The sequence below is a fragment of the Odocoileus virginianus genome, chromosome 1 (assembly GCF_023699985.2).
Source record: "Odocoileus virginianus isolate 20LAN1187 ecotype Illinois chromosome 1, Ovbor_1.2, whole genome shotgun sequence".
Taxonomy (NCBI): Eukaryota; Metazoa; Chordata; class Mammalia; order Artiodactyla; family Cervidae; genus Odocoileus; species Odocoileus virginianus.
In genome coordinates, this window is record NC_069674.1 from 103,197,561 (window position 1) to 103,224,383 (window position 26,823).

The 26,823-nt window shown below is 39.5% G+C and overlaps 1 protein-coding gene across 5 annotated transcripts in view; it reads right to left on the reverse strand.

Moving 5' to 3' along the window:
* The window catches only part of CDK14 (cyclin dependent kinase 14), a 642,874-nt gene that overhangs the window by 85,474 nt on the left and 530,577 nt on the right, over positions 1 to 26,823 (reverse strand). For all 5 annotated transcript variants that reach the window (XM_020914848.2, XM_020914849.2, XM_070471844.1 and 2 more), the window contains 2 exons: positions 19,638 to 19,777; positions 12,397 to 12,540 (listed from right to left, as the gene is read on the reverse strand). In XM_020914848.2, the coding sequence (XP_020770507.1) occupies positions 12,425 to 12,540; positions 19,638 to 19,777 (256 nt within the window). In that variant the 3' untranslated portion in view covers positions 12,397 to 12,424. The remainder of the gene's footprint in view (positions 1 to 12,396; positions 12,541 to 19,637; positions 19,778 to 26,823) is intronic.

Sequence of the window (26,823 nt, forward strand, 5' to 3'; positions counted from 1 at the left end):
AAATTCCTAGAGAAGGAAATGGCAACTCTCTCCAGTATTTTTACTTGGAAAATTCCATGGACAGAGGAGCATGGTGGGCTATACAGTCCATGGAGTTGCAAAAAGTCAGACAGGACTGGGCACACACAAAAAATATTAAAAATATATCTATTCAAAGGCAGAGTTTAAATAAAATTAATCATTTTTACTGTTTCACCAAGAACATTATTAAGTGAAAGGGGAAAGGAAAAGAGAAGTCGCTCAGTTGTGCCCGACTCTTTGCGACCCCATGGACAGTAGCCTGCACCAAGCTCCTCTGTCCATGGAATTTTCTAGGCAAGAATACTGCAGTGGGTTGCTGTTTAACCCGGGTCTCCTGCATTGCAGGCAGACGCTTTATCCTCTGAGCCACCAGGGAAGCCCCTATTAAGTGAAACTGGGCTTTAAAAACAATTACCACTGTGTGACGGTAGAGAAAACAGTGCCTAGGAAGACAGCTCGGTGACACTGCGTTGACTCATGTTAACAGCTGTTTTTGCACCATTAGTGCAAATGCCAACCCAGTGCAAAAGGCAAAGACCATCTCAGTATTATCATGAAAATAGTTTTGACCCCCAGGGAACTTCTGGGGATCCCTAGGGTATATGGACCACAGGAGAACTGAGATAAAGAGGCCAATTATAAGGATACCATTTCTTGTCTTTGGAGCTAGCAAACTTATCTAAGAGGAATCCTCAAATTTGATGGTGAAACTTTCAATAACAAGGTCACTTAATCCATACGGTTGTAGAAAGATTCAACAAAGAAGCCAACTCACTGGAAAAGACATTGATGCTGGGAAAGACTGAGGGCAGAAGGAGAAGGGAGTGACAGAGGGTAAGATGGTTGGATGGCATCACTGACTCAATGGACATAGGTTTGAGCAAACTCCAGGAGGTGGTGAAGGACACGGAAGCCCAGCGTGCTGCAGACCATGGGGTCACAAAGAGTTGGACATGACTTAGTGACTGAACAACAAGAGGTAGGTAACAAATAAAAATCTTTATATTTTGTTCAAATAAAAGGATTCAACAAAGAGAATGATAAATATAATATTAGTATGTATCAGATATTATTGTAGTTGATGGAGAGATGATTAATTGAGAAGAATGCAACAGAGTGGAGAGTCTCAAAGTCTGTGAAGGCAGAGCTGACTTTGGAAGGCCAAGGCGAGGGCAGAGAGTGCAGAAAAGCGTAAGAAATGAGACCGGACATGAACAAAAGCCGCCGTTCACCTCCAGCTCTTCATGGCCACGTGCCTTTGGCTGGCCTGTCTTAAGAAGTAGTAAGGGCATCTTACTTCAAGCTTCTGAAGGCTGAGAAGTCCTTGGGAAGACAACTAGACCCAAACTGCCTGTTAAAAAATTTTTTTGATGCTATTTTCTCTCAAAATAATTGACTTCTTCATATTTCTAATCTGTCAGTCATTAAGAAATTGAATTACTATGGAAGAATAAAAAATTTTAAGTTTAGATGAACCATTTCAAAAATCCTTTTTTTTTTTAAAGGCCATCTCCTGGACCACACAATGAAACTCCCAAATGAGGGGATCAGTGGATTCACACTGATGTTTAAATTTTTAGATTTGACAAAAGTAATGCAGGCAATCTTCACAGCTATATTCAGTAGCTTAATGCTAAGCTTTTTATGCTGAATACAGAACAGAATGAATTTTCCACCAGTGTTTCGACTAGGAGGTTTTAGTATTCTTATTCATTTAAGACAGCAGTCTGAAGCTGCTTGATAAAACAAGTTCTGGCTATTTCATAACTGCCTCATAAAATGTCCCAATATTTAAGAGAAGAGAAAACTCAAGACAAAAACATTCTGAAAATATATGTTGTAACCAAAATCTGGAATGCTAAGTAAACATTCTTTAGTGTTCAGCCAGAAAGACTTGCAGCTGTGGCATCTGTTGCTTAAAAAAATACAGTGAAGATCTCCATGTAAAAGATAAATGATATCGCAAAACTTTCTTATCAAAAGCAAATATATTTTCTGATGCAATTTATGTAGGAAAACACTTTACACTAAAGCCCATTTAATACACAGTAAAAATACTGGAACCTTTAAATCCGGCATTTGGTTTGACTACATGGTAGGCAATCTTATTTTCTGTTTTGCCACTACACTCTCTTTACAAATTGCAGATTAATTCTTCCTATAAGGACACTTTTTTATTTTAGCTTTGTTTTTTAACTGTGGCTACTGGTAAGTCGTTGATTTTATGATAAAATATCAAATTCTAGATTAACTGACAACTAGGCAGGAACGAAACTGGAGCTGTTCCTTTAAAAAAAAGAAAGAAAGATACAAATTTTAACATTGGACCAAAATATGATATAGTCATATTCTAAAATATACATATATATTTTAACATGGATTAGATTTAAATCTCCCAAAGGGCAAACACACTCCTCTGTAAATGAGATTGCATGAGAATCTGGAACCCGGTTTGATTTGTGCAGCCTAGCTAACCACTGAAGATAAACACCAAGCCTGTTATAATTCCATATGCAACCGAGCTAGTCTTCCACACCAGCAAAGGAAAAAGAAAAAAAAAAAAAAATCCGTCTTATTTTCTAAAGTTGCCTATCTCCATCCATTTCTGTGGAATTGCCACAATTGCCCAGATAAAACATTTGAGAGTATGTCAGCTTTAATTAATGTAACATGACCTGATCATTTCCACAGTTAAGAATAAAGAAGTTTGCATTTTTTAAATCCAAAGCTCAACCTGGAGATTATGCTAAGTTGCTTCATTCATAGTCCACACTCCTCGGCTCATGTCAGAAGGACAGCATTTGTCCCCTCTAGTGATAAACAAATTATACATGAAATCAATTCCACTTCACAACCATTTTCCCTATTGGGTATTATCTTCCCTTCTCTGCTCCCTCCAGTTAAGCCCGCATCCTGTAACTTGCTAATGAGCTGGGGGCTCTCTGTTCCAGGTGGCACCCCTGCCTGGAAGTCATGACATTTCCCATTTCGAATGCTGCTGGCATTTTTCGACAGCTCCTGCTAACTAGCCTTTTTGACCTGCGCTAAGAGGAACTCATCTGATCGAATCCTCTAACCTGCCAATCATTCCAGCAAATGATCTTCACAGTCACTCCCAAGGCAGGAATGGAGGAAAAAAAAAAAGGAAACGCAAGTGAGAGAATGAGGGAGTAGGCGAGCGGCTGCCTCTGCAGCTACCTAATGAGAATACTTTAAGTCTCTGAGGCAGCTGAAACACTGAAAAACTGGTGGGAAAATTAGGACACAACTGAATGCCTAGCTCTGTAATTACTGATTTCTTTCCATCCTGAGATCATTTTGAGAGCAACACCTATGAGATGTGCCAATTTCTAAAGAACACAAGAACACCCTACCTTACACTGAGAAAATAGATGTATTTCTCCAGCCACTATCAATATGCAATTCTCCTAATCCCATTCTGTCAGACAGCCTCCTTTGCAGAATTAATTATGTGCTATAAGCTCGTTAAATGTGCATCTGTAAACTAAGGATGATTATCATGTTGGCCACAGTGAAGAAAGGATTTCTTTTTTTTTTCTTCCCCAGGCATATTTTAAATGTTGCCACCATTTAGCGGGGTGTTGATTTTCACATGTTTACATAAAAACAAATAGGTGTGGTAAAGGTTGGCACTGGGCTTGGGGAGGATTTAAGACTGACAATGTTGGATAATCTGGACATTCGTGATTCTAAGGAGGGTAAAATAATTTTTTTTCTTTCCAGATTTTTCTTCCCTGTGCATAATCAGTTTATTAAGTGGGTTCCCAACCCACAGAATAACCCAATTACTTTGGGAAAAAAGATTCACTTTGTGGATCTTTGGTAATGTATCGTAATTCTAGAGATTTTGAACATGAAGTTGACCATGAACATGATTTATTGACCAAGGAATGACATGATATAGTTACGTGTTATCATTACACCATTTATGTAATAATGTAAAATAAATACTGTACATGATTTAATTGCACATGATAATCAAACATCTTTCCCCATTTATAACAATTAGGCCAATAGCCCCATTTATAGTAATTATTATATGTAATTGAGGGCATTTTACTAATTGCATTGAAAATGATAATCCAGAGCAATTAAAAATCCAGGGGCACTATACATAATGCAAACTACATTAAAAGAATGGTGATAATTTAAAGGAAAAAAATTCAGCCAAGTCAAATACAGCACAGTATTTGACTCCATGCTTGGCATACCGGGTAATATTTATTCTGAGATAAATTTCCATAGATCTCTCAAACTTCTGCATTGTTTTTGTCCTAGAACTTGTACACTATTTTATCAGCTGGAGAAGTTATCCTTTGTTTAATCTATGATGTTATCCTAACAACTCTAGGACTGTTGACAAATTGTTCCATTTGGCTGGGTGAGTGTACAGAGTGTATGTGTTATGTATATATGTATGTATGTATGTATGTGTGTGTGTGTGTGTGGTAGAGGAGACAGCTATCCTAAATTCCAAAGGAGACCTGCTATATTATTCATTTGCACAGCCAATTTGATGTTCTTAAAAGCTTTATTCATTGAAGCATCTCAGAGTTTTGCAAACATTTTGTTAAATATATTTGTAATAATTTAGCTAAAATGTTTAACTTTCTAAGACTTGAAATACATTTGGGTTGTGGTTTTCATCACATTGGCTGTCTAGAATTTTAATGTATCTAAGGACCGAATCCCTGGCTTTTGTCCCAGGGCCCCAATGTCTATGCCTCCTCGATCCCACTCTCATTTCTTCCCAGACAAAGCTCATCTGTGAGGAGTATCTCAAGAGTGGTGAGCATCTGGGGACAATGGCTATAGTTTCAAGCTTTTTTTTTTTTTGCCTTCCTTTCTTGGCACTGTCATTTAGACATTGTCCTCCACGCGTTCAAATGTCATCCCAGACCATCAGCCCACTTCAACTCAAACAGCCTCCTTTTATGCTCAGATACTTCTTAGAGCATCTGCAGACCACAAAGACTGTCTAGTGGGACTCAGCTGCTATCCTGGTATTAATAATACAATACAGTGCACTTAGGGCATAGACAAGTCCCTCTGTATCCCAAATTCATAAGAATCAACATTAAATGAAGAGGAAAAATAGAGCACCTGAACTGATTATAACTACTTGTTCTATGTGACAGTTAACTTCATAATAGTTTGGCCAAGCAGTCTAATAGAGATCTTGCTAGTAGCCTTATTGCATCTTGTGCCCACTATTTATAAGAAAATTTCACTCATATTATGCTGCTGGCTAAATAGTCCCTAAGAAATTAATTTAGGTTTTAAATAGAACAGAAGATGCAAGCTGCAGTGCTATTCTCACCATCCCCCCTTACCCATCCTCCCAGTCCTCAATTTGAAAGCTCATCTGACCTGGAAACACTGAATCACAAAAACATAGTCAAGTTTTGAGCCTCCATGGGCTGACGCACCCATTTGTGGAGCATCAAACCAGTTTCTTCTCTTTTAGCAATTTCGCATTTAAAAACTCTCCATGAGAGAAAGGAAAGGGAAAAGCAAAAGCAAAAAACCCTATATTTTTAATGTAAAAAATATTAACTCTGAACTCTCTGTGTTTAAGAAAAACACTGAAATGTTTAAAGGTAATGGAGGATCATGTGAAGAAAAACCGGTTTAGAAAAACAATGTGGATGTATACACATTTGTGTATCTGTGTGACAAAGAAAGGCGAGAGATTGAATATGATACAGCAAAGGGAGTAAAATGCAAACATTTGGGGAAAGCGGGTGATGGGTATCAGGCCTTCTTTGCACTATTACTCCTGCAACTGTTCTGTAAATCTGAAAACATGTCAATACAGAGAAAAATACACCCTTTAAAAAAATGCACTCTGGATGCACGAAGCATGATATATTAAACGTTCTTTTCATTCTGCTTTGTGACAATCCCAGGACATAATTAAGCAGATTAGATAGTAAAGGGCTTTGGTGAGTCCATTCACAAAGTTGATGGAGTGTCGGGTACAGATCAGAAGTGAGCCAGAGGAAGAGAGGAGCGGAGAGGCAGAGAAAGGAGGAGAGAAGAAAAGAGAACAGACAAGCATCTGCAGATACCCCTTAGCCTACTATTTTGCCACAGGGTTCAAAGGAGGTAATAGATTCTCTAGGGTAGAGGAGAAAGTAAGGAAAGAAAGGTGGACTTGGGGTGGGGAAAATAAACCACATCCCAGCCTTTTCTCAATCAAGTGTTCACAAATGTAGTCTGCATCTGTGTGGTTCGAAGCACTGTCAATTTCCTGAATAAGATCTCTTCATCTGCAGCAAGGAGGAGGTGTAAAGACAAAAACCAGGGATTTTTTTCAAATGAAACCTGAGAGGAACACTCAGGCTGGTTTCCCCCTCTGCCTGTTATTTCCACAACTATTGAGACAACAGAGATAAAACTGTAGTTGTTTGATAGGAAAAAAATTTGCAGAGTCATGCAGATAAGAACAGTTCTTGCAGGAAAAAAAAAATCATAAATCTTCCTGCTACTGAAAGAAAACTAGATCTAACACTTGAATTTCTTATACTGTGGCAAGTACTAATGGGTGTCATCTCCTTGTGTGTCTATCGTTAAGAAAATGCAACATGGCTTAATAAGACCTTTAGTCAAAAACATCATACATGAGACTTCCCTGGTGATCTGGTGCTTAAGAATCTGCCTTGCAATGCAGGGGCCATGGGTTTGATCCTGGGTTGGGGAACTAAGATCCCGCATACCACGAAGCAACTAAGCCTACGGGCACCACAACTAGAGAGTCCCTGGACCACAAGGAAAAGGTCTTACACAACACGACGAAGATTCCTGCATGCCGCAGCTAAGACCCCACGCAGCCAAATCAGTCAATCAAATTGATTAATAAATCACACACTGAGGACATTTTTACTCCATTAAAACAGGAGTTTCCCTCTATTTTGTTATCACTCAGTCGTTAAGTCATGTCCAACTCTTTGTGACCCCGTGGGCCGCAGCACGCCAGGCTTCCCTGTCCTCCTTCACTCTCTCCTGGAGTTTGCTCAGACTTGTCTGATTCTGCCTTGATAGAGTACAGACCAGGCCAAGCGCCTTCTGGCTATACCTTTTCTAGAAAGTTCAGAGGCTGCCAAGCCCAGCGTCCTCTTCTGAGGGGTTGTTTCGGGAATGGCTGGCCACCCACGTCACAGCTCAGCTGACTGGACCCACTCAACAGCCATGCTCTCCCTCTGTGATGATGGTGACACCGAGCAGAGCGGCTCTGGAGGAGGGTGTGAGTCTGAAGGAAAGAGTTCGGCCACAGGCCACCCCAGGAACAGAGAGACGAGGAGAAGCGACATGTATGAAGCAGAAGGTGGGGCAGCAGAAGCCATGAGGTGCAGAGGAGACTAACACACCGTCAGTCAACGCAGAGACACAAGAGGTCACGGCTGGCCCAGAGTGAGGGGGCTGCCTCTCCAGGAGCAGGTACCAGAGGTGAGAGGGTGGTTGAGTTTGATGGCAGACAAACCACGGCTCCTGTCAGATCCTGACAGACATTCAGTCTCTCGTGAGGTCTGCCCGTGAAGCTTCTTAGACTGCCCACCTGTTCTTCCTTACTTCCCCACACAATCTCAACCGAGACCACAGTCAACTGAGGAAACCTCAGCACGTTTCCTTCCCTCAGAGGATCCCCACCCATGCTTCTTCTCGGGATGTCCTGTCCCTGCGGGCACAGAACGTGTCACTCGATCATTCATCTCGGTCTGTCTGTCACCCAACTTCTCCCTCACTTGAGTATTTCTCTTTCTCAAACATTCTGAGCTTCCCAGAAGTCATTATGTTCTAGAACTGAAATATAATTTTACTGAGTGAATCCAGTTTAATTTCCCTGATTCCTCTTCACAAAAGCAGGCAAGAGGAATGTCCTTCACCAGTGCTGGGCAGTAGAACCATCTGTGAGGCTGAGAAGGTCCCCTGTCCAATATGGTGGCCCCTGGTCATGGGTGGGTAATGGGCACTTGAAATGTGGTACTGCTACTGGGGGTACAGAGTTGTAATTTAGTTTAATTTTAATTCATTAAAAATAAACTTTAGATAGCTACTTTAGATAGATAGATGGCTAGTGGTTACCTTGTTGAACAGTAGAACTTTTATTAATAAATATTAATAAAGCACAACTTACTAATCTTCCTTTAAAAAAAAAAAGAAGGGAAAGGAAGGGATAGGTTTCCCCACTTTGTCTTTATCCAGTCCTGACCCAAATAAGTTAATTACTTTACTTCATAAATGTATAATTCTTAAATATTTACTGAAGAGGCCACAATATGTGGTTCAAAAGGCTGCCTTGTATCAACATTCTCTGGGGTTCTAAAATGCAGATTCACATACCCCAGGAACCTAGATTTTTAAAAACTCACTAGGGAGGACATCGCTGGTAGTACAAGCGGATAAGGATCCACCTGCTAATGCAGGGGCCACTGGTGCGATCCCTGGTCTGGGAAGATTCCCCACGCCACGGGGCAACTAAGCCTGTGTGCCACAACTACGGAGCCAGTGCTCGAGCCCGAGAGCTGCGACTGTTCGCCTGAGCACACGGGGCCTGTGTTCTGGAACAAGAGAGGCCACCGCAACGACAGTCGTGCACCAGAAGCAAGGGCAGCCCCGATCGCTGAGACCAGAGGAAGGCCACGAGCAGCAAGGAAGACCCAGTGCTGCCGAAAGCAAACAAACAAACAAATAAATAAACTGGATGTTCAGACAGCGATGCCAAAGAGCCTTAACCGCCAATGCACTACATTTTGTCTGGAGTTTGGTTCAAAAAAAAAAAATCCCTTATTTCATCAACATTCTTGAGCAATTTCTGCATCCTACTGTTTACCTGGCAGCCTACTTTTAGGAAATTACTGCTTGATGACTGAGTCAAACGGAAGAAGTCTACTACATTTTTTCTTCCATTTTCATATCATACTTACATAACATTGATTAGCAAAGTTATATACTAGAAGCAAGGAGAGCGTCACCAAAATATGTGTGTAGTTCTTGCACCTGAACCAAATACAGCTTTTTCATGCACTAGACAGACGTTTGTATATTTATTATGAATTTAATAGGGTTTGAAGACTAGTGGATTCATTGAAAAGAGATGTTGCATAATGAGCATATACTATTTCAGAAAAATTATAAAATGTCTGTCTAAAAGATCACAGACCATTCTGATCCCTTGTATTCAGCAAAAGGAGAGCCGACAGTGACTGCGCACTTCCTGTCTCAATTTAGAACGACTGGAAAATTAAGCTCAGCATGGAGTGTATTTGGTATCGCTGTGCACAAATATAAGTGATACTAATGGATGTGATATTCAATAGTTTCTGGTTTTTTCCCTTGGGGAACATGTCTATGCACATTTAAGGTGCTCTCAGACTTTAAGAAAAGCTTATCCTTCTATGCTGATAAAAAGATGGGGACAACCTATGCAATCTGTGGTCTATTCACATATTTAGAGGATAACAAACTGTAGGAAGCACAGGATTTTGATCATCCATTGCCTTCTATCCCATTTTTAAACTTAGGGGAATGTTGTTTTCTTTTCATTTCATTTGGTTACAAGACTCTGAAACCAAAGTTGCTTTCTACTGCAAAGAAAAATACTCCTCATTAGCGTTTCCAATTAGGCCAGCTTATGCAAATCCAGAATTATTAACTAAATGACTGAAGTGACCTTAGTATGCAAGTTTAGAAATAGTTGGGCAACGTGGTATAGGAGAAAAACTAAGACTTGAAACCTTACTGTCCATCATTTCAAAATCAGAAGTGATACAATGCATTTTCCATATTTACCTCTGCCTAACTCCCCAAAGAAAGGTGTTTAAAATGCTAGATTACAGTCTGAGCCCCTGTGAGCCCTCAGCCTCTTCCCTCTTCCTCTTTTTCCCAATCTCTCTAAGATTTATAAAGAATTGGGACATTTCAGGAAAATTTAAGATGTCAGAGCTTGCTCTAAACAGTTAATTAACTAATTAATTAATTCATCAACATCAAAATCTAGGGAAATATATATTTTCCTTACAAATACCCTTATTTATGTAGACTTTTGACTCTATAATATCTGCAATATAGATATTGATATTCAGCTATTGATCAGAATCAGCTTCACTATGCAGGATGTCTTAGACCAATACATAGGCTATGTTATTTAATCTCTAAGATGTACACATTTGATTAATGTAAAACCCTACAAAGGCAAAAAGTTAAAGGGATTTCTGGTTTTTTTTTTTGCTGACAGAAAACTCTTAAAATTCAACTTCCATGCAGGTTTTCTGAGAAAAAAAAATTAAATGTTTCCTCAATATAATGTTGAATCAATATAATGTTTCCTCAATATAATGTTGAATCAATATAATGTTTCCTCAATATAATGTTGAATCCAAATGAGGCATTTGGATTTCAAAGGAAACAACAAAGACAATAATGATAATAATATTAAAGCTCTAAAAGTTGATGTGAAAAAGACAAAATTCATAGAGAACATATTTGTAGTATTATTAGATAATTCTAGAAGAGGTTCTAGATATATTCTTGGATCTAGTTTAAAAAACATACTACAAAGAAAAATCATCTTTGTAAAGGTTTTTGAATACCAATGGCTAGTTCTGAAGAGCTCTTCAAAATCCCTTTTCACTTAAGCAATTTTTGAGACCTTATGGGCAATGCTTCTGTCCAGTTAGCCTGATTTAATTTATACGGAAAGGCTGACCTAAAGCACGTTCTAGCAGTTTTAACTGGCCAGGCTCAGCTCAGAGAGATCTCCAAAGAGCACAGAAGAAAGGACACAGCCTTGCAATGGAAATTCAGGCTTGTGTGCGTGTGTGTGCGTGTGTGTGCGCGTGTGCGTGTGTGTGTGTGAATGAGGCAGCAGCACAAGTGAAGTTCACTTTTTGTTTTGCTCTACTGAATTGGTTAAGGGGTTTATAAAGCCAGGGGCTCTCATTATGGTAATGCAGGTTAAAAACTTTAAAAAGCATCTGCTATAACCCTCATGAATTAAAACCATTCTCAGAACCAGGGGATAACTGGTCAAAAATGCAGCCCCATGCTTTGTCTGACCAGTTGAAGAGAGACTGTAGATGCTGATGGGCAAATAAAGCTATGCTTCTTGGTAGCTTTTTATCTAATAGAGAGAAATAACCAGAAGAAAGAAGAATCTTACTCTTATAAATGAAATGGCAAGTCTATTAGTAACACTTCCTGACTGGCATTTATACACCATCTTTTATCAATCTGAGAATCTACTCTCCAATCATTCATAAATCACCACTGAACTCCTGAGAGGCCAAAACTGACCCCCACATTGAGAGCCCTCAAAAGCTGAGACCAGTGGTACTGTCTAATCACCCAGTAGACAATGTGGACATTTAATCTTCTGATAGTTCAGCCTGTTAATATATTTCAGATTAAGAGTGAGAAGAAGAAAGAGGAGCTCCTGCAATACTGTCTGTATCTTTGGATTCACTGGAACATTTAATGATCAAATAGTGACACGAGCAAGTAACATATGGGCCAGCAAATAAAAAGCCTTCCCCACAAAAAAGCTGATTCTCTATTTACTTCAGAGTTATGCTGCATTAAACAAAAAGGTATATATCAGCATAAACATCCAAATAACCCAGACATTCCCAACTGGCAATAAAGACAGAGCCTTTTCAGAGGTTGCCAGCTTATGCCTGTTTCTGTAATTCCTATGTGATAACCACTGGGACAGTCTGACATGTTTAGAGATTGTCTTGTTTAGGTTCTACTTTCCATCTACAGAAGAGCAGAGGTCAAAGAATTGGAAAGAAGGGAAAAAAAAGGTTCGCCATGATAAGAATTGTATCAGGGACCACGCAGGAATCAGAAAGGGGTGAAGTGACCCAAACGGCCGCTAAGCAAACCTAGGGAGCCCACGTCCTTTTCAAAGGAGGTAGACAGTTCAGCTAAACACACAAATTTCTGGCAGGAATGTGAGTGCAATATTGCTAGAGTTGCTGATTTTTCAAGAAAAGCCAGAAATCTAGACATTGTGTAAAATTACCCAATTTTAAAATGGGCCACACACAGCAGGTCTGTGACTTAGATATCCTCCAAGATTAACCATTTCTAACCTCAGTGAAGAATGTGTGAGTAGGGAAATAATTTGTTTATGACTAAAATGGCTTGCTTATGACTATATAAATAAAGTACCATTTTGGTCAGGATCCAGAAGGCGTCTAAAAATATGGAAATGACTTCAATTTGTAATGAAGGCCATAACGAACATAAAAGATTCACTAGATGGAAAAAAATAAATCTGATATATTTCACTTGAAAGATCAACTCGGTGTCTTTTGACAATTATTTTCCAAGTACAGTTGATCATCCTACCTGTGCTCTCTTGAGAACACTGTGCGCATCAGTGCTTGCTATTGGATAGACTTTTGCCATAACTATTGTTTTTCCCAAAGGTCCTCATGCTTTCTCCGGCTTCCGGTTGCAATCTTACATTTGGGACGGTAAAAATAGAAGACACTGTGGACAGAATAAAAAGTTTTCATTTATATATTTATAATCTTCTTTTTCAAAAGGTGAGGTTGAAATGCAATGCTGGACGTCCAGTACATGAAACAAAATGGTATACACTGGTCTTTGAAATTGTCAAATTGTCACAGCCACACACAAACACACAGATTTACACACACATATGACAGGACTGTCTGACTTCCCCTCCAAACCACAGCTCAGCTGATCTCTCATATTGCTCTGATCTAGAGCAATTAGCTTGAATTTGGAAATGAAATATTCTGCCCTTTCTTTGTTCTATTCTTCCATTCATTGTTTGGAGAAGTATCTATTGAGCCCCATCCTGTTTCAGGCTTTCAGAATCCTGTAGTGTATAACTCAGAAGGAAAAGAAACCCTGGTGTTTGCAGATTTCATTTAGGGGAAACAGATGATAAATGGGCCTTAGGAAGCATCACTATAAACAAAGCTAGTGGAGGTGATAGAAATCCAGTTGAGCTATTTCACATCCTAAAGGATGATGCTGTGAAAGTGCTGCACTCAATATGCCAGCAAATTTGGAAAACTCAGGAGTAGCCACAGGACTGGAAAAGGTCAGTTTTCATTCCAATCCCGAAGAAAGGCAATGCCAAGAATGCTCAAACTACTGCACAATTGCACTCATCTCATACGCTAGTGAAGTAATGCTCAAAATTCTCCAATCCAGGCTTCAACAGTACATGAACCATGAACTTTCAGATGTTCAAGCTGGATTTAGAAAAGCAGAGGAACCAGAGATCAAATTGCCAACATCCAATGGATCATCAAAAAAGCAAGAGAGTTCCAGAAAAACATCTATTTCTGCCTTATTGACTATGCCAAAGCATTTGATTGTGTGGACCAACAACAAACTCTGGAAAATTCTTAAAAAGATGGGAAAACCAGACCACCTAACCTGCATCTTGAGAAATCTGTATGCAGGTCAGGAAGCAACAGTTAGAACTGGACATGGAAAAACAGACTGGTTCCAAATCGGGAAAGGAGTATGTCAAAGCTATATATTGTCACCCTGCTTATTTAACTTATATGCATCATGAGAAATGCTAGGCTGGATGAAGCACAAGCTGGAATCAAGATTGATTGCAGGGAGAAATATCAATAACCTCATGCAGATGACACCACCCTTATGGCAGAAAGTGAAGAATTAAAGAGCCTCTTGATGAAGGTGAAAGAGGAGACTGAAAAAGTTGGCTTAAAACTCAACATTCAGAAAACTAAGATCATGGCATCCAGTCCCATCCTTTCATGGCAAATAGATGGGTAAACAGTGGAAACAGTGGCAGGCTTTATTTTCTTGAGCTCCAAAATCACTGCAGATGGTGACTGCAGCCATGAAATTAAAAGACACTTGCTCCTGGGAAGAAAAGTTATGACAAACCTAGATAGCATATTAAAAATCAGAGACATTACTTTGCCAACAAAGGTTCATCTAGTCAAGGCTATGGTTTTTCCAGTAGTCATGTATGGATGTGAGAGTTGGACTATAAAGAAAGCTGAGCACCGAAGAATTGATGCTTTTGAACTGTGGTGTTGGAGAAGACTCTTGAGAGCCCCTTGGACTGCAAGGAGATCCAACCAGTCCATCCTAAAGGAAATCAGTCCTGAATATTCATTGGAAGGACTGATGTTGACACTGAAACTCCAATACTTTGGTCACCTGATGCAAAGAACTGACTCATTTGAAAAGACTCTGATGCTGGGAAAGATTGAAGGTGGGAGGAGAAGGGGACAACAGAGGCTGAGATGGTTGGATGGCATCACTGACTCAATGGACATGAGTTTGAGTAAACTTTGGGAGTTGGCAATGGACAAGGAGGCCTGGCATGCTGCAGTCCATGGGGTCATAAAGATTCAGACATGACTGAGTGACTGAACTGAACTGAACTGATGATAAATACTAAGACAAATAAATCAACTAGTTCTAAGTGTTATGAAGAAAAATAAAGCAGGGACAAGAAACAGGAAGTGCTGGGGTGGAAGCAGATCAGTGAAAGCTTCCCAGGTAAGGTACCTTTGAGCAGAGACCCAAAAAGGTGAGAGGGCAAGTCATAGAAAGATCTAGAGGAAAATGGAGGATGAATTGAAGAAAGAGCAAACATCAAAGCCTTTCTAAGGAGAAGCAGGCAAAACAATTAGTAGGTTACTATAAAAATACAGCTGAAAGACGATGGTAAGTAACATGGGGTGGGCGGTGGCAGGGGAGAAGTTAGGATCCTCTACTGATCTGCTTTGAAGGTATGCTAACAGAGTCTATAGAAGAACTGGGTTTGTGTGTAACAAAAGAAAGAATCAAGGGTAACTTCCAACAACTAGAAGAATGACATGGCCATTTATGAACAAGCTAAAGACTCCAAAATGAGCAAGTCTGGGCGAAAAGATACGGAGTTCAGTTTTGATAATATGAAGCTGGAGATGCCTACGAGACGTCCAAATGGAGATGTTAAGTAGCAGCTGGATATACAAGTCTGGAATCAAGGAAGATGGGCCTGGAGATTGAAATTTGGAAGCTGTCAGTATACACAGATGACATCTAAATCATGAGATTAAATGAGATCATCTGGGCTCTTGGGAGTGTATGCAGATAGGAAGATCTGAGGATTAAGCCCCAGGGCACTATAAGAGTGAGAGGTCTGGCAGATGAGAAATCTGCAAAGGAGTATGAAAACAAATGTTTAGAGGAGTGAAAGGAAAACGTCCTGTCCTGGAAACCAAGCAAAGGAAATATTACCAGGAGGAGATGGTGGTCAATTGTGCATTACGCTGATGGGTCAAGATGAGGGCCGGGAAAAGATCCATGGATAGAGCCTGAAACCAGCAGCTGTGGAGTTGGGTGCAGAAGCTTGGCACAAAAGGATGTAAGACAAAATGGAAGTCTAGGAACTGGAGCAGCGAATACATTTGAACAGGGTGAGTTTTATTTTTAAAAAGATGGCATGGAGATCCATTCATGGCATGATGTTGTTTTAGGATAATATATAGGACATATGTAGGAATAAGTCAGAAACCCTTCCAACAGAAGAGCTGCAAAAGTCCCCAGGGATCACTGTGTCTCTAAAGGAGAAGCTGGAAACCCACAGAGACTAAGGCATTTGTCCAAAGTTGCCTGGCTAGTTAACAGTGGAGCTGAAGCTATAAAGCTAGAATCCAGGTGGTCTGATTCCCAGTGCAGTGCTCCTCACACTGCACCAATTTGTTGGCCTTCTTTTACTGGAGATCTGAGTTTTGTGAATTAGCAAATGAATGTAATAAAATCAAGGACTCTGCGCTATGAAGTGTATTTTGTTCATTTACTTTGACAAGGGTAGTTCAGCTTCAATAATTTATGTAACTTGATAGTATACACAGGAGAATGCCCTGTGGTGTATTTGGGAAAAGTAATAAATTTCTTCTAAATCAGCCCTCGATTTACTTCCCTGCAATTAAATCTTTGTGAAGAAGTGGGGCAAGGCTGTTGGGGTTTTGGGATAGAGGGAGAATGACAGGGTGCCACTAGAATTAGCCAGCTTTAACCGTCAGATCCCCAGGTAACTGTACCATAATTCCTGCTTGATGAATTTATAATTCCTTCTTCAGTGGCACACTAATATATTACTTCTAAATTTTGGTATTATGTAAACTGGTGAGGTTTTAAGGACTAGCACAATAAAGATATTATATTGTTATACGTTCTTCCAAAGCAAATAACAGTCTGGCATCAGCATATAACTTCATTTTTATAAGAATTCATGGAATGACTGCAGGGCTCTGTGCAACCAAGGTTCTAATAACATTTGATTTTCATCTCGAAAGGTCTGCTACATTAGAAGCAGGCCAAGAAGGCTGGAGCCCACTTTGAACTTACTTTTGTTAGAATCTTCTTCTCTTCACCTGGGTTTGCTTTCTGCTTGCATACGTGTTTTCTCTTTGTGGACATTCTTTTCTTAAAAAAAAAAAATGCTATGACCTATCTTTAAGAATGTGACTGCTGTGGACTTAATTGTGTCCCTCCAAAATTCAAATCCTGGAGTCCCAATGTGATAAGTTTTTAGAGATGGGGTCTTTGGGTAGAAATTAGGGTTAGATGCAGTCATGAGAGTGTGGCCCTTAGCATGAGATTAGCGGCTTTATTTGCAAAGGAAGAGAGAGAGATGTCACGGTTTTTCTCTCTCTGCCATGTGATGATAAGGGAGGTGGCTGTCTCATCGGGGACCTTGATTTTGCAAACATCTTGATCTTGAACTTCTAGCCTTCAGAAATGTGAGAAATAAATGTTTATTGTTTAAGCCCCAGTCTATGTTATGTTCTTATTGCAGCCTGAGCAGATTATGTATTAAAGTGAGGTTCCTAAAACTAATCAGTCTAAACCATGACTTGGTTGCTAAGAGAATCCATTTATTGGTTCTGCAACACTTCTTTTCAGATGGCCCCCTTTCCAAACCTCCTTGAAAAGGAAGCACATGAGGATCCTGGCACTGCTGCTGCTGCAGCCAACTGCCAGGTGGTAAACTTTTACAAGACTCCACATTAACACAAAATTTAATTTTAAGAATTTCAAGAACTTCTAAATACAGTCTGTAGGATATTAACCTAGATAACAGTCACCAAAACCAGTCATTTCACCCAAAAAGAAACTAGTTCCCAAAGTCTCCAGAGCCTAGAAATTCTTTGTTTTGTAAACATGTTTACAAGGACGACCACGTTGTTCGAGATGGAAATGACTGTGGTATTTAAGACTGGGATTGTCCTTTCTTGCGACTGGATTTATGCTTCATAATGATTATCTACTAGACACAGAAATAGCATTTCTGTAACTCAAAATTGTTACCGGAGGCATTTAGCAGAATCTTGCTTGAAAAATATAATGATTTTTCATCTTTATTCTCCCCCCTTCAAAAGGTTTCACTGCCCCTGATGTTTAACGTTATGCAAAGGCGTGTTTCTGCCAATGAATATCGCCTTATGGTTATGCTTCTGCAAATAGCCTGCTGTGAGCTGATAAAGGGATTAATGCAGCCAAAATTCTTAATCTGTGAAATTACAAATTAAATTCTCATATTAAAAATACCACCCTGAGGTATTTTTTGTGGTTTTAATTCCCCTCTGGTGTTCTGCATACATTGTGCTTGTTAATGACGGGGACAAGGCTGTCTCCGCTGGCAGCCTGCTGCCGAGTGATAATGTGGAGGCATTTACTTACTGATAGAAACTGGATTTAACCACCGGCTGATAAACTAAGTGGCAAGTGGGTAATAAGTCCATATTAACAAAAAAGTACTACTACAGAATTCAGAATTCATAGACCATCAAAATCCTGGCTTAAACTCAATCATCAAGTCAGATGGGATTGAGATGTCACCAAGTAGGAGTGCTATCAAGTTACAAGTTATACTAATGGGGAAAACAAATCATGTGTTTGAATTTGATGAGCCATAAACTGAGTCCATTGGCATCATTTTTTTTCTTTTTCAGTATGGGAAGACGTGTTACCAATTGATTATTTTTCTACAGGGATTTCATCTTTAATTTTTTTTTAATGGGGACAGCAGTAGTAATGATCAATGGAAACTTTTGGAAAGTAAGTAGGGAATATGGGGTAATATGGACTTGGAATATATGAACTACTGAAGAAGATTTCTAGTACAGGCTAGTAGTGGGTTAATACATCTACAGTCATTTTAGAGTTAAAAAAAAAGCAATTAGAATTCAATGAAAAATATCAGAAAAGATTTAGGTTAGGAATACCCTAGAGTTGTTACTTGGGATTTAATTGCCAAATAAAAGGTTAGTGTTGTCAAGGAGATTCCAGTGCTATCATGGGGGGAAGTCTAAAGTCTAAGAGAATAAAGATGTAACTTTTATGTATGGCGCATGTGTGCGTGCTAAGTTGCTTCAGGCACGCCTGACTCTGTGACTCTACAGACCATAGCTCACCAGGTTCCTCTGTCCCTGGGATTCTCCAGGCAAGAATACTGGAGTGGGATGCCATGCCCTCCTCCAGGGGATCGTCCCGACTTAGAGATCATCGAAGTTGATCTTGCATCTCTTCCATCCGCTGCACTGGCAGGCAGGTTCTTTACCACCAGTGCAACCTGGGAGGCCCATGTCCATGGTAAGTGATGCATATTCAAGGATTAATAATGATATTATAAATATCCATCTGTATATGCAGTATATGAATTTTTAAGGCAATAAGAAAAGAGCATGAGAAGAAATACTTCTCACTGGTATTTGGAAAGAGTGTATCACCACTGAACAAAAGTGTTCTTACTGCAACAGCATTTTGCAAAATTTCACAAGAATTTTGTTTCACACTTTGGAAGAAAGATGAGATCCTCCCAGTCATAAATCCTCCCCCAAATATTTAAAATGTAATTGGAAAAGGCTGTGTAAATATGAACACTTGTAAAAACAAAACAAAAACCCACCCAGGAATGTGTTTTGTTTTAAAAGACCCAGAGAAGAACTCTGTATGAATACCAAGAGCATTTGTAGTTAAAATGAATTACATGTCTTCAGTTCTTACATGTCAATTCAGTGCATTAGCCAATTGCCAACTCTGTTCGTCAGCTCACCACATAGCAGCCCTTTTTAAGGTTATTGTTCCAACCAAGATAGTCTCTGAGAATCAAACAGAAATGAATCATGTCTACTCTGTGTTCTGCAGCCAGTTAAAAAGTACTGTACGCATAAAGTACTAAATATGTAAATCATATTTTCCTCTCCTTTATGACTGCTCAGAGCATTTTTTTGGACACACACATAATCAAATACAAAGACATGCAGCTGCGGACTGCAGAGCAGAGATAGCAAAGTAAGGAATCCATTTTCTTCCCGTGTCTGGTAAGCTCACAACTGAATGGCAGGATTCTACTAAATACATATGCACACTACCTCCCTCCCCCATTCCATCTCTTTCTCTTTGTATATATACACACACATACACACATATACATATCATGCATATGTTAACATAAACACACATAATATTACAGAAGCACAAACATGTGAACCCCTCTGCATGTATGTTACACATAGATGCTAAAATCACGCCCCGGCTTCAATTAGATGTTTCAAACTTGTCATACTCACTATCAGTCAGTTCCCATAGCCGCGGGGGTAGGTCACTGAAATACTCGTGGCTCAAGGCGGCCTGAGCTGATAGTCTGTTCTTTGGGGAACACTGGAGGAGCTTGGAGGCCAGATCTTCTGCATGATTCACATAGCTGAGCCTGAAAACACAAGCGAAAAAGGGAGAAATCAGAACAAATAGAAAGTCCAAGTAAGACACGCTGTTGTTTAGTTGCTAAGTCGTGTCTGGCTCTTTAGACCCTATGGACTGCAGCATGCCAGGCTTCCCTGTTCTTCACTATCTCCTGGAGCTTGCTCATCTTACGTCCATTGAGTCAGTGACGCCATGCAACCATCTCATCCTCTGTCTCCTGCTTCTCCTCCTGCCCTCAGTCTTTCCCAGGATCAGGGTCTTGTCCAGCGAGTCAACTCTTGGCATCAGATCGCCAAAGTATTGGAGTTTCAGCTTCAGCATCAGTCCTTCCAATGAATATTCAGGGTTGATTTCCTTTAGGATTGAGACATGAGGCTCACCTAATTTTTCTGGACTTATTTATTCCCAGACAAGAAAACAAGTTAAATTGGCCATTGAAAGTAAAAGAAGCAGACTTCATAGTGGTTCTTAAAGTATCTGTTACTCTAAACCAGGTTTTACTCTTAGTATCCTCATTGATCTAACAGATTTCTACTATGAGCCAAGGGCTGATGTTTCCAAGATAGAATTAGGTCCCTAGGTAGAAAATTTCAGAACACAATTTATCAAATAGTAGCCAGAATTTGTTCAGAGAATGTATGTACTGCATACACATCTGGAGATATTTACAAGGAAATTAATATAATAACCAGGAGAATTAAAATAAACCTTCTGTTAAATTCTCTAGTTACTAAAGTTACTTTTCCTCAAAGAATTTACATTTTCTTACATTGAATGAAAAACTATTGGAATAAGTGCCCTTTCAAACATTAACAATCATAATATTAGTGTGCAGGTTAACAAAGGGGATGAGCTTAAACCATATGGGACTGAATCAATTCAAGATGACCGTTAAAACAACAGTAGATAGAAAATATGTGTCTCAAGATTACCAAAAAAACAGAAAAGTAAAATCTTCCATGTGGTACAACTTTCAAATGAGTAGCAGACCACACTGCCCAGCCCAGCCTTGTTTTTCATGGAATCTCTTTTTCACTTCTCAAAGCAGTCAAACCCAGAGAGTTAACCTAAAGATGACAGTTAAACTCTTCCTAACAATGACTACCACTTACGAGTAGTTCAACATGTGTCAAGCACTTTCTTAGGCACTTTTCACAAACTCTCATATTTACTATTTGGCAAGATAACTCTTGTTTCCATCTTAACATCACGGGGAGCTAAGTGGAAGTCAGAGAAGGTAATAAGTTGCCCAATTAGCAGGTTGAAAGAATTCGAATCCACCTAGAACCAGTTGACTCTAAAGTGGTTTGTATGTACCAAAACTCTCAGATCATTTCTAAAGGCTTTTACCCACAGATTCCAGAGTTTGTGCAGTAAGATGCAGTTAAATACAGTGGCTCTGAGACGGCCAAAAGAATGTGAAGAAAAGCTGCATCTGCTAGTGGGTATTCTTTCTAAAGCCCTGACACTACAGAAAATGCAATTAACCAATAAACATTTTTCCTCAATGACCAAAACTTCTCTCCCTTCCCCTCCTCAAGCATCTCTTTAGTGCTGATTTAAAATTATCAATGGTGTGTGGGTGGGGAGGATGGATTAGGGGTGAGGAAGAGGAAAAGAGGTCATGAGTTTGGGAAGAGGAAGAGAAAAGGAGGAAGGCAAAGAAAAATATTACAGTATACAAAGATCCAGTCTAAGAGACCTTATCTCTAAATCTTTGTAAGTGCAGGTCTCACTGATGGGGGTTCAGTGTTTGGCTGTTGCAAGGGATGTTTTTAAAAAACTGATCAGTGTATTGGTTTTAAATTTCTACCTGGCAAAGAGAAACCTGTCTAAAGGAAAAGGAGGCGTTCTTAACATTCTTTGTGCTTTTTCTCTTTCTTTTAATAGGGTCCAGGACCATCCAAGTCATTTTTTCCTCTTTACTAAGACTATCTCGCTAGTAAAAAATTAATATGTTGCTAAACATCATATGCAAACTTTGAGATAGGTAGACTTCATGGTTAAAAACTTCACTTATATTGAATATACAGTTTATGTGTACTCATGGTGAATAACATATTGGTATCAATTTTATACAGCTTTGATAAAACACAACAGAGCCAGACTGAGAGTAGATATGAGTGTTAGGCCTGACTCTGTTGCAAGAGAGATGAACCACATTACGTCTGCCATTCTTCCAGCTGCAACAGGCCATGAATCATCCTTGTAGCATGGTTTCACTATTTTTAAGAATGATAAATATCTACATTTAATGTAAATGTATAAATAATATTTATGATAAATATGATAAATTAATATATATGATAAATATTTAGATTTACTGTATACACACCTGAATATAGGGAATTAATCAAGACATTTCCCCTTCCCAAAATAGACCAAGCTTGTTAATAAAGTCAATAAGATAATAAAATGCTAATTTGTTCTCTTCAGTTTATGCACAAATATTTCAATTATTGTATAAAATTTTAATTTGCAAAGTTTGCTCTATTGTATTTCAGGAACCACTTTTGGGGCTTCCGTGGTGGCACAGAGGTACAGAATCCTGCCAGCGCAGGAGACGTGGGTTGGATCCCTGGTCCAGGAAGATCTCACATGCCACGGAGCAGCTAAGCCAGTTTGCCACAACTACCGAGATGGCGCTCTAGAGCCCAGAAGTTGCAACTGCCGAGCCCACGAGCCACAGCTGCTGAAAGCCATGTGCCCTGGAGTTTGTGCACATAAGACTCCACCGCAAGAAAAAGCCCAGGCCCCGCAACTAGAGCTGCCCCCGCTCGCTGCAACGAGAGAAAAGCCGGCGCAGCAGTGAAGACCCAGCGTGGCCAGAAACAACAAATGACCATTTCTACTCTAACTCCCCACATGCACTTTCCATGTCACAGTCTTCATTATCACCAGAACCCCTTCGTGAGTCCACTTAAATAGTCTGAGATAGGATACTTCTGGGATATCTTATTTGGAAGTTTTATCCCAAGCATTAAGTTCACTTTATCAGGATGTTAAAATGACTGTGGTTGTTTTCAGTTACCCATTGTGATGGGAGCCAAATTTCATTTTATATATTGTAAAGTTGGGTAATTAAAAGCTTAGCTCTCTAGCACTGTTATCTCTTCCTGGTATATTCAGTTTTTAATCCTTTTATGATGACCTTCTCTATCTTTAATAAAGTTTTCTGAGCTAACATTCTTTTTTTCTTATTAATGTAATGACCTCAGCTTTTTTGTTTGTTTAGTATTTGCCTGGTATACCTTTTGTTACCCTCTTTTATTATTTCACACCTGTAATTTTAAGGTGTCTCTCATAAACATTTCATTGCTGGGTTTATCCAATTAAATAATCCCTGTCTTCTAAGAAGAAAATTTAGTCCATTTATATTTCATGATTACTTAACTGATATATTTGGAATTACTGCTACTATTTTAATCTTGCATCCTATTTTGTCCTGCTTTTATCTTTTCCCTCTTCCCCTACCTTCTTTGGATTGAGTTTTAAAATTCAACATTTTCCATCTTCTATTTTAGAAGTTATACATTACATTTCCATGTGTTTACTAGTTACTCTTTCCTTTACTTTTTGCATTTCAATATATTTATTTCAATGTTTAGAGTCAAGCAGTAAGTTTCACAATTTGTATTGAGACAAATTATTTCTCCAAAGAACTACAATCACACAACCCAGACAGTATATATATGATTGAACATATATAGCACCATTTTACCAATTACATAAGACAAATTATCAAGTGTACAAATATTAAGTTATATATCCCAACAGGAATATAAAATGTTAGACTGTCTGCTCAATTTGTCAGCAGAAACAAATTTCTCCTTTTGTAAGAAAGACAGAAAGAAGCAAAAAAATTTACACTCTCTGACAACAATTGTAGGCAAACAATTTCCAATAAATACTGGAAAAAAATTAAAGGATTTTCAGAAATTTTGATTTAGAATTATTTTAGCTAAAACAACAGATCATGCCTACCTTTAAAAAATATTGACTAAACTAATGGGCATATTCCATATGTCCTACATGAGACAAACACAGTGTTTTGCCAAAAATACTTAATAGCTCACTCCTAGTCTTTTTTCAGGACTTCTCTTTTAAGGTGCACCCTGAAGTGCAAATATTAAATTAATTTCAAGACATTTCTGTCTGGAGACATTAAAGGTATGTAGTTCTATACAATGTGGACTTTACCTGAACTTTACAACCAGAGATTTGTGATTTTCAAAATGGAGCTTTTCATAACAACACAATATGAAATTTATAGAAAGACATTAAAACCCCGATGCTGGGAAATTGAAGGCAAAAGGAGAAGGGGGCAGACAGAAAATGAGATGGTTAGATAGCATTATTGACTCAAAGCACATGAATTTGCTAACTCCTGGATTTACCAAAAGGACAGGGGAGCCTGGTATGCTCCGGGCATGGGGTTGCTGAGTCGGACAGGACTTAGCAACTGGACAACAAATTAAAAAATCAACATAAAATCTGATCAAAGCCCAACAAAATCTGTGGTTACACAAATCTGACATATACTGTTTTAAATATGGCAGATGCAGACATAAAAGAGCACGCAAGTGGCCAAACAGGCCCTCCTATCAATGTCTGAAATGACTGAAGGGATAAACCACAGAGGGCAGTTCCTGGGATTTTAATTTTGCATGATATTAAAAACATACAAGTATCGTGCTGGGTATTTCAGCACCTAGTCGCTCTAAAATTCTTACGTATTGATAAGATTCTGGAATGGGAACAGATTTGAAGATTTATGACCTAATACTGCACGGTTTCGGGAAAGGTCAGTTGATCAAAATGAGAAGCATGCTTTAAATGCTGAACAGCAAAAACTTTTTGCTAAGTTTTCAAACAAGTTGATCATAATCCAAACACAGGCTGCAATTCTGCTAAGCTTGAGGCCTGATAAAAATGCTTATCAATGCTCGTATGAAAGCTTCATTAGGCTTATCATTCACCAAATCTACATGTTGACTAACACATACAATAAATTGGGTCCAGTCTAAAGTTCCAGTTCCAAGGAAATTAAGACATAGAGGAGTCCAGCTTTACTAACTACAACAGTAGGGTCTAAGACTGCTAGTATCTATGAAGTGCAGCTGGATTTTAGAACAATACTTCCCCATATACAAAAGGTGCTTGTTTTTAAAACCTTGGTTCCACTTTTGTCTCAGAAATTTTACTGCATCTTCATATTTCACTCTGCTTTCAATTAATGGGGCTTCCCTGGTGGCTCAGATGGTAAAGAATCTGCCTGCAATGTGGGAGAGCTAGGTTTGATGCCTGGATCGGGAAGATCCCCTGGAGGAAGGCATGGCAACCCACTCCAATATTCTTGTCCTTGGAGTCTCATGGACAGAGGACCTGGCGGGCTACAGTCCATGGAATTGCAAAGAGTCGGACATGACTGAGCAACTAATACACTTTCAATTTATGCTAAGACAACAAACATCAGAGCTCTGCCCAGACCTGTAACACGCTGATAGTTCTTTAGGAAACTTCATTTTTTTTTGGCCACACCACACAGGGTGTGCGATCTTATTTCCCTGACCGAGGGCTGAACCTTTGCACCCTGCATTGGAAGCACAGTCTTAACCACTGGACCACCAGGGAAGTCCCTTCATTTTACAAGACATAACCAGTCATCCACAGTCTAGCTAGATGGCAGCGCATCACCATTCTTCAGCCAACCAAAAACTTGATGACTTTTCTCCACAAAAGCAGTACTGCAAAAAAAAAAAAAAAAGCAGTACTTCAAGCTGCTTCATATGTTCTTACCGTGTGCTAACACCACTGTTTTTAAGTTCCTCTATACATCTGTTAAAGTCACACTAGTTGGATTGTGCTGTATATGACTTCACAAGAGGTGGTCACTTCATTTGAGCCACATTAATTTAGGTTAAAAAAACTCTCAGTGGGATTATAAGATAAAAATTTTGCATATAGAATACAGAAGTGATGCAAAGGATGACGGAAGGAAATGAACATCTACTTCAATATACTAAATTTGAAATTCTCAGTGTTTTGCGTATGAGGCTGGGAGTAATGGGAAGTGAAACAATCTTCCTGGCAAGCCCGAGCAAATCTGTGACCTGGTAGTGAGGCAACAGAAAGGAAGTTCCCCAAGTTTAGCTCACCTAGGTCAGAATTCTTTTTTTTTTTTAATTTTTAAAACAATTTACATATTTATAATCGGAGGATACTTGCTTTACAATGTTGTGCTGGTTCCTGCCTTACATCAGCATGAATCAGCCGTAGGTATCCGTATATCTCCTCCCCCTTGAACCTCCCACCCCATCCCACCCCTCTAGCTTATCACAGAGCACCAGGCTGAGATTCCTGGGCTACACAGCACCTTTCCACTAGCTAGATATACGTGTGTGTGCTAAGTCGCTCCAGTTGTGTCTGACTCTTCGCAACCCTATAGACCATAGCCAGCCAGGCTCCTCTGTCCATGGGATTCTCCAGGCAAGAATACTGGAGTGGGTTGCCATGCCATCCTCCAGGGAATCTTCCCGACCCAGGGATCAAACTGGTGTCTCTTATGTCTGCGTGTACTGGCAGGCAGGTTCTTATTTGCAGGGCAGGGATAGAGACACTGACATAGGGAACGGACTTGTGGTCACAGCGCGGGAAGGAGAGGGTGGGACATGCTCTCTCAACTCGTCCCACTGTCTTTCCGCCGCTATGACCACAAGTCCGTTCTCTATGTCAGTGTCTCTATTCCTGCCCTGCAAATAGATTCATCAGCACCATGTTTTCTAGATTCCATATATGTCTGTTAATACACAATATTTGCTTTTCTCTTTCGTGGGTCAGAGCTCTTGTGACCTGCTCTCCTGGTTTTAACTCAATCCTCCCAGGTCCTAGTTAAGCCCTCCAATGGATATTCTTGGTGAAAGAATAATGAATTTCTATAGTTCACTTGCCTGTTTAGAGGTCATGCTATGTTCCGAGCTAGAATCTCCACTGCACTCCAGAAAATAAATATGTGACCAAGAACATCACAGAATTGCCCAATCTACAGCCACT